The sequence below is a fragment of the Schistocerca americana genome, chromosome 8 (assembly GCF_021461395.2).
Source record: "Schistocerca americana isolate TAMUIC-IGC-003095 chromosome 8, iqSchAmer2.1, whole genome shotgun sequence".
Classification (NCBI taxonomy): domain Eukaryota; kingdom Metazoa; phylum Arthropoda; class Insecta; order Orthoptera; family Acrididae; genus Schistocerca; species Schistocerca americana.
Genome location: NC_060126.1, coordinates 264,480,270 through 264,489,374, shown reverse-complemented (window position 1 = coordinate 264,489,374; position 9,105 = coordinate 264,480,270). Strand labels below are relative to the sequence as shown.

The 9,105-nt window shown below is 36.3% G+C and overlaps 1 protein-coding gene across 2 annotated transcripts in view; it reads right to left on the bottom strand.

Annotated features, from left to right (window-relative positions):
* Window positions 1–3,049: 3,049 nt before the first annotated feature.
* The window catches only part of LOC124545094 (protein suppressor of forked), a 146,627-nt gene continuing 140,571 nt past the window's right edge, over window positions 3,050–9,105 (bottom strand). The window contains exon 15 of one of the 2 annotated variants that reach the window (XM_047123907.1): window positions 3,050–4,186. In XM_047123907.1, coding sequence (XP_046979863.1) covers window positions 3,948–4,186 — 239 coding nt within the window. In that variant the 3' untranslated portion in view covers window positions 3,050–3,947. The remainder of the gene's footprint in view (window positions 4,187–9,105) is intronic. The other variant, XM_047123906.1, reaches the window with a different exon arrangement.

Here is a 9,105-nt window from a genome sequence, read left to right as displayed (position 1 = left end):
GGTGGGAGGGGCTGCGCAATCCATGACATGGCGTGCAGCCACTCCGCGCAGTACCATTTTAACAGTTTCAGTTGTTTTGTCTGAATAAACCAGTACATATAACTTAAACCTTTTGCTGTCACCTACATCAATTATTCACTGGAATCCAATCCTTTTTTGTTTATGATTATTATTGTTATTCTTAATATATTTCAAATTGTGTCACTTAATAATTCAATGCTTGGGTAATTCAGCAGCAGGATCACAGGTCAACTACAATATTGTAGCGAAATCTATTGCTGGGCATGAAAGCAGATGTAGTTAGGGCTGAGGTTTTGGGGAACAAATGAACATAATATACCAACAATGCTTAAGCTACAAAAAATGGCTGCACAAATTATAAGCAAGTGGTAACTTCACTGAGTTTCTAACTCTTTAACTTAAAACTCTGAGTTATTTTGTTTTTGCTATTTTGATAGAAATTTAAAATCCTGACTATGCTCAGGCAACTCAAAAAAAGATCTTAAAAAAAATAAAAAAAGAGGGTTTCAACGGTTCAGAAATAATGATTTTGACGTAAGAAATGAAGAACGTGGAAGACCACCAAAAAAGTTTGAAGACGCCGAATTGCAAGCAATATTGGAAGAAGTCAGAAGCAAATGGCAGCAATGCTAAATGTTGCACAACAAACAATTTCTGACCATTTGAAAGCTATGGAAAAGATCCAAAAGTGTGGAAAATGGGTGCCACATGAACTGAATGAAAGACAGATGGAAAACCAAAAAAACCATTGTCAAATTTTGCTTCAAAGACATGAAAGAAAATAAATTTTTCATCGAATTGTTACTGGCAATGAAAAATGTACCTATTTTATGAATGCTAAACGGGAAAAATCATGGGTTAATCAGGGACAACCATCAACATCGACTACAAAACCAGATCGATTTGGCAAGAAGACAATGCTCTGTGTTTGGTGAGATCAGAAAGTTGTGGTGTATCATGAGCTTCTAAAACCCGGTGAAACTGTGAATACTAATCACTACAGACAACAAATGGTCAATTTGAACTCTGCATTGATAAAAAAAAGACCAGAATGGGCCAGAAGACATGGCAAAGTAATTTTTTTACACGACAATGCACCTGCACACAAAGCAAAACTGGTTCAGGATACCATCAAAACACTTGGCTGGGAGCTGCTACCCCACCCGCCGTATTCACCAAACTTGGCCTCTTCCGACTACCATTTGTTTTCATCAATGGGACACGCATTGGCTGAGGGACACTTTCATTCCTACAAAGAAGTCGAAAATTTGGTGTCTGATTGGTTTGCTTCGAAAGACGAACATTTCCATTGGCGTGGTGTCCACAAATTGCCAGAAAGGTGGTCAAAATGTATAGAAAGCAATGGCCAGTACTTTGAATAAAATGTTTTTACTTTTCAATTCAAAATTAGTGTTTCATTTTCACAAAAAAATGCTCATTTCATACTGGTACACCTGGTAAATACATCCACTGTACTACTGTCAGCTCCTCCAAGATTTATGTTCACAAATAACCATTGCGAAGTACACGGTTGGACTTCACAGTTACATAGAAACTAAAAACTGACTTCCAGTTTCGGGATATTTTAGCCGAAGTCCATTTCATGAGTATAATTGGGATTTTATTATTGGTGATCTTCAAATTTCTGAAACACATTATTTTTTTTAGCTTTAAAAGCTGTCTTTATATGTCTGTACATAATGTCATTCTTTATATTACGTTTTTCATTGATAAAAAAATTATTATTTTTTGGGATATAATTTGAAAAAAAAAAAGTGAAGTAAAGGAATTCTGACTGTTCCATGTGAATACATTTTGCAAATGTGATCCACATAAAGAAAGACATAGATCGGTACCCAATGAAAAAGTCTCTTCGTGAACACAGGACCAGGTAAAGTCACCACCCTCACTAGGAAAAACAACACAAAAATCCAAAATAGTGTGTCATACTACGGAATTAAATTATACAACAAACTTCCACAAGTGGTCAAAGACATACATGCTTTCAGGAATACTCTAAACAATTATGTGCTAGGAAAGTGTTTTTACACTGCCAAGGATTAACTGAAATGAAATGCAACCTTTGTTGACAATGATGCTAATGATTAACTACTGTGATTAAGAGGCATTTTAAAATACGTTCAATACAAAAGATATACTTATGTATGAGGGCTATTCAGAAAGTAAGTTCCGATCGCTCATGAAATGAAAATCACTGTGAAAATCAGAAAGGTTTCTTTTTTTTTTTCTTTCTTTGCAACAGTTGGCTACACCTTCCAGCTACTTCTCTATAAAGTTGCCGCTCCAACTTAAGGCATTTGTCGTAGCGTTGTGTCAACTTTCCGATGCTCTCATCATAGAGGGCAGCCACTTGTGCTTTCTGCCAATCCTCTATACTGGTCTACAGATCGTTTACTGCACCAAAATGTTGTCATGAAAGCCAGCAGTGCATGTGTGCAGAGATGAATCACAGGACAGCCAGTTACGGGCTGTACTGTCGGTGATCACACACTTCCCATTGAAAACGCTGCAGGGGTCAGCTTCATAGCCCCTGGAGACTGTGGCCGAGAATTGTCACGAAGAAGGAACCGCATGACAGTTGTATTATGTGGGTTGCATGACATCAGGCAAAATCTTTCATCAGGCCCTCATACTTGGTGGGAGATCCTATTTCCTAGGCATCTTTATATGCTCACTGTGCACTCAGAACTGAAAGGAGCAATGTGACACAACTGGCAGGCATAACAGACACACTGCCCAACACATCTGTGCAAAGCTTCATCGGATTTTAACAGTTTTTTCCATTTTGCGACTTTCTGAATAGCCTTTGTATTAATGCACCTGTATTATGTACATTTGTGTGTTGACAACTTCCAAAACATTTATATTGCCTGTGGATGGATCAATAAATAAATAAATAAGAATGGAATATGTAACAGTGAAAACAAAAATTTGTAATTTATGACCAACAGCTTTATTTACAAAAAACTCAATAAGCATGGTAGCCTAAAAGTTTTGTATTTACTACAAATCATACATAGTTTCATTCATTTGATTTATTTTGTGTTTATATGATATTAACTATATACAAGTATCAAAACGAGTCAACAATATTTTAAAATAAAAAGGCTTATTGTACTACAAATTCTTCTTGTACTTTTCAGACATTCTTATTCATCCAAAATTTACAGAGCAACGCGACTCATGAGAACTGAAATATCTATAGTTTCAAATACTGTCACAACATACTGAAATGCACTTTTCAAGCACCTAGACCTCTGATCACCATCACAAAATGGTGAACTTACTGGAAACACACATTCTATTAACATAAAACGGACACGACTTCAAGCCAAAAGGTCATAAAATATTTCTATAAACTATGTATTTTACAGTTCTTTTGTAAAATTACAAATGGACTATCATACAGTAGCTAAAATCCATTTCATCTCTTAGCATAACTCTTACACGTGTTTTGTGTGAATGATTCATGTCCTACTTATTGAAAGAGATGATACTACTGATTGTTCAGAATGGACGTGAAATTAACGAAAGTATGATATAACTAATGAGCACTGCCTTCTTTATCTCTTGTTTTAAAAGTAAGTACATGTGACCATAACATTTGTTTTTGTAGACAATATACTTGCATTGCTTCCCGATGTGAAGCAACATGTTTTTACATCAAAACTAGTAACTGAAGGGTGTAAATGTTACACATGGTACAATATTATGGGTAAGAACAGTACCTTGTTCGACTCATAAGTCGGTTTACAGTCATATTACTTGATAAAGTTGTGTTCAGTATGAAATTTTCTGAATGGCACGGTCATTATCAGGTGCGCTGTTGAACCAGAACTGTTTCGCATTGCTCATATCCACATGGATCATTCGTCAATGTCCAATAAATACGAAGGTGCCTGATGTCATTTAACTCGTTTCTGTTGGCGGGCACGATATATATCATTCACTGGTGGCGCACCAGTCATATCATCGTCCTCACTATCATCTCCACCTGCAGCTCCTAGCCTTCGGCGTCTCTTGTTGGTATACAGGTTACCTAAGGAGATTGAGCCCTCAGAGTTCTCATCAACAATCCAGTGCACCGATTTTGCTAGATCAAAAAGTTTTGTATCACATCCATTATCTGCTATAGGAGGGGGAGCTGAAACATTAAAACATGCACATTACTGTGGGTTCTACATTATAACGTAATACATAATATTCAAACAAATAAGAAACTGTGAATAGTAGAACTGGAGAACACAAATGGAAAATGGAAAGAAAGAAAAGAAATATAAGGTTTTCAAAGCCAAATTTTTGGGATCAGATTGTGTGCCTGAACACATGTGAAACATGAGTGAATCCAGGAAACCTAGATGTTCTACTAGCACACACTTTTTGTATCCATGCACAATTCATTTAATAATCTCTTTCTTCCTATATTCTCTTTATTCCTAAGCGTTCATCATGTACTTTTCATATTTTTTCTCTTCATCTAATGTTACTAGCTTTGAGATGGTGAATGCAACATGTGTAATAATGGAATGAGTAAAAGGCTCGCAATGAATCAAATTTATTAGAGACTATTCATAAAAGGAAAAAAAACTACACCATAAGCGAATGAACATTAAGATAAAAATGAACTGTGTCTGTGTGTTATACTAGATGAAATATGGATTAATTAATTGCTTGTTGTTAGGATTTGTAGCACCCAAAAACTAGATTCTTATATTCCGATTAAAATTACTTTGTGACCAACATATTTTAGTGGCAGGGGAGAGGTGGAGGAGGTGGCAGTGTTACTGGTATGCAACCAGCCATGTTTAACAAGGCACTGCATCCTGAAACACCCTCGTTTTGTCCTTTATTGGGTTTTGTGTGATTACTGAAGCCGCCAAACAATTAATTTTTATAATTATATGACTGTGTGCTTAATGGATGGAAGGCTATCGGTTTTTCTGCTGTGGTTTCAGGGGTATTTCAACCGAGTGCGGCTGTTCCGAGACGGAATAGTTAATGATTGAAAGTCTGTCTATTATTAAAGACCATAAAGGTTGCGATGTACAAACTGATATGCATTTTCTATAATAATACACAAATTCTGAGGCAGTTGCTACATTCGCCCTACACTTTTATTACGGTTATATCCTTTTATTGGTTGCTGATTTTAAGTACTTCATCACATGTAATGATGATGGTTAGCATTCACAACAATCCTCACTGCAATCCACGGTTGATGCTGGCCGACACTGTTGCCGCGAAACACGTAATTCGGCACTTGTCACTTGTTTTCATATCACTCGCAGATCGGTATCGATGAGGGTCAACCCCACGATGATCAGGGAGACGCGTTCATTTGTCATACTCCGGCGTATTTACCATTTACAACTCACTCGACCACCATTCTTGCCCGTCTCTCCAGTACTACTGCTCACTCGACACTCATCTCACTGCTTCCTGCAGCACTCGACAATCGACTCCTGTCTGCTATCAACCTGGGTGTCAGATACTAATATCTATGTTCGTGGGATCACGGATCCCTTACAATCCTACATACAAAACAGGTAACACAGCATGCACGTGGCACTCAAGAAAGAACTATGATTGGATGGCAGTTGGCCCATGCCACATGTCTCACTGAAATGTCAATCAGAAAGTAATATTAATCAGAATACAGGACTGGTTTGATAGAACACAACATATTTCGGATATATACTTTCATTCTTTCTGTTTTCACTGCTTTCCTTCCTGCGTCATGGACAGGGTTAATTATTTTTTATTCTTTTTTCTGGTAGGTGATTCAGATATCAGATAGTATCCATCTGGATGCTCTAGCAGAGATTTTGTTTCATCAAAAAATTTCATAGAAATTTTCAGTGAGAAATCCAAAATTTCCCTGAACTAGATTTCATGGCAGCAAGTGAAATTCTCTGAGCTGTCACATCACTTAGTTGTGATTTCTTCAAGTTTGGCTAAGATAGAAGCCAAAAAGATGATCATAATGTTCAATCACAAAAGTTTGTAAAACAGCATGCAGCAACAATGGCAAATAAAAACATGTGAGATATATTAGTCAAAATAACTTACTGTGTGATAATTTCAAGTACGCAAGAAATATTCACACAAAAACCATTTGAATCGTCCTAACTATAATGTTATTCTAATAGATTTTGATAGCAATAACACATTACGTTTCAAACTGGAATTCTCTTCCCTGTAATTGCTGTTAACATAAGTATGACACTGCAAGCAAGTCGGCAAACTGCTGATTTGCATTGAAATTGGTAGAAGAGGACAGAAACCTGAATATTCAACGCCGTTCTCCAAAACATCTACGTTCTAAAAAATGGAGTTTTTTTTTTTTCCAATTAAAAAACCACCTTTGCCTTTGTGCAAATGATTAATTCATAGCAGCATGAAAAATTCTATCACATGCTTGTTACACTCCATTGCACTAACAATCATGCAATAGGAAACAGACCTGTGTCCCTAGATTAGATTAATTTTACTTTTTGTTCGAACTGATGCACAGTGAGGAGACCCTCAGGGATGAGCAACATGTCGGAAAACATGAATACACACTAAATATTTACAAAATAGGAACTGATATGCTAAAGTTTCTTCCACAGATCTCAAACAAAATTGCCATTGTGGATGTGGATTTAGTGAAAACAAAAAATCTTAAGCATGTTTACTTTTAAAAGGATATAAAACTTATCACCAAATATTAAATATTCAGTACAGTCATGTGCATACGCTAATTCTTAGCCATGCATCATCTAATTAAAAAATTAAATAAGCACTTATTTACAATGATCGCATTACTGCACAAAATTTGTACAGAAGTCAGATTGTACGCAATATTTACATTATCAATCGGGTCTGTTAAGAAATTCATAAACAGAGTGGAAGGAGTTGGTCTCAAACTGGACTTTGTTATTAGTTAAACTTTTTATGGCTTCTGGCATGTTTTCGAAAATGTGTATTGCTGAATAGTGGACATCTCTCTCAATCACAGTAAGTGAATTTACAGCTTTGTAAAAGAACTGATTCCACGAACTGAGCTATTGGTGCGGAAAAAAAGAATAATTTTTTATGACAGATTACATTAAGGAATAAATTTATTGGGTAGGAGTAGTTACCGTAGTATCCACAGTTCCTTACACTGTCTGCAAGACATTCTTGAATTAACACCAAAAATAATTCATACTGCATGTTTTTGGGCTTGGAAAATTTTAGTTTGGCTTGATGAGTTGCACCAGAAAATAATCCCACATGGCATTATGGAATGAAAGTAAGCATATTACTCTAGCTATTTTATTTTTATGTCACCTATGCCTGACAACCTTCGCATAGCAAATTGAGATATCTTTAGGTGCTTCATCTGTTCTGTGGGATTCTCTTCCCAATTAAATTTGTTATCAACTTGTAATCCCAAAAATTTAATACTGTCAACTTCAACTGCTTGTCATAATATTTTAGGCTTTTTTTTGCAAGGTTGAGTGACAGAGAATTGGCTAGGAATGATTTAGTAATGTCCATGAAAACTTCATTAGCTGACCTTCCTACGGCTACACTTGACTTACTATTTACTGCAATGTTTGTATCAGCTGCAAACAAAATAAACTTGGCATCTGTTTATGTTACTGATGAATGGTCATTGATATACACAAGTAAGGGAGCTGGAATGGAACCTTGGTGGACACCACATATTATTTGTTCCAATGCCTCACAACTTAATACACATCTTTTTCCTGTTGACATCCTTTATCTCCTAGCAGAGATATAGGACTTTAACTATTTTGCAGCACTTCCTGTTACAACATAATATTCTAATTGATTCAAATGGATATTGTGATTTACACAGTCAAATGCCTTTGACAGATCAAAAAATATGCCAGTAGCCCATAATTCTCAATGATGTAACAATTTCGAAATCCGATTTATGGCCTGGATAGTATTTTACTTGTGCTCAGACAGTTAAGAACATGACTGTATATTATCTTTTCTAAAATTTTTAAGAATGTGGGTAGAAGTTAAATTGGAGGGAAAGTTTGATGGTATTTCTTTATCTCCTTCCTTACACAAAGCCAACGGCCTTGCCGCAGTGGTAACACCGGTTCCCATCAGAGCATCGAAGTTGAGCACTGTCAAGCTGGGCTTTCACTTGGAGGGGTGACGATCTGGTCTGTCAAGTGCTGTTGGCAAGTGTAATGCACTCAGTCCATGAGATGCAAATGGAGGAGTTACTTGATTAAGAAGTAGTGGCTCCGGTCTCGTAAACTGACTTACAGCCGGGAGAGCGGTATGGTGACCACATGCCCCTCCATATCAGATCCAGCGATGGGCCTTCATGGTCTGTTAGGGCAGAGTTTAGCTTTTTCTGTTATACATAGACTTAACTGCAGCATATTTCAACCAAGAAATGTTCCATAAATAAAATATTAGTCACACAAATACTTTAAAATGTCACTACACTTAGAGGCACACTCTTTACTCTGCTATATTGATACATTATCAAAGTCTCTAGAATTTTTTGATTTTACAGATTTTATGGAGAACATTATTTCTACTGGTGCTGTGAAGGCCATATTCATATTATTGCAGTTATTTGTAGTACTGGTCTGAGATATTCCATGGCAGCATCTACTGAACCTGGCAATCCCATCTTTTAAGTAACAGTTATGAAGTGCTTATTGAAAAGCTCAGCAACATTGCACACATCTGTTACCCATGTATCATTTATTATTAATGCCATGTGCTCCTTTTCATCTCTGGTTCTACCAGTCTCTTCCTTCACTATATCTCATACTGTCTTTATTTTGTTATCTGATGTGACTATCCTTATCTGGTAATTCATTTGCTTTGATGCCCATATTACTACCTTCAGTATTTTGCAGTATGTTTTGTACTGATGTATAGCATTTACAACAGAGCTGTATCTGACTCATATGGTTTTCTTTTTGTCTAACATGGTATCTTTATTCCTCAAGCAATCCATAGCTTTTTTGTAAACTTCAGTCTAATTTGGGTTAGATTTGAGGAGAAACAGCTTTCAGATAAGTTAAGGACATTATTAAT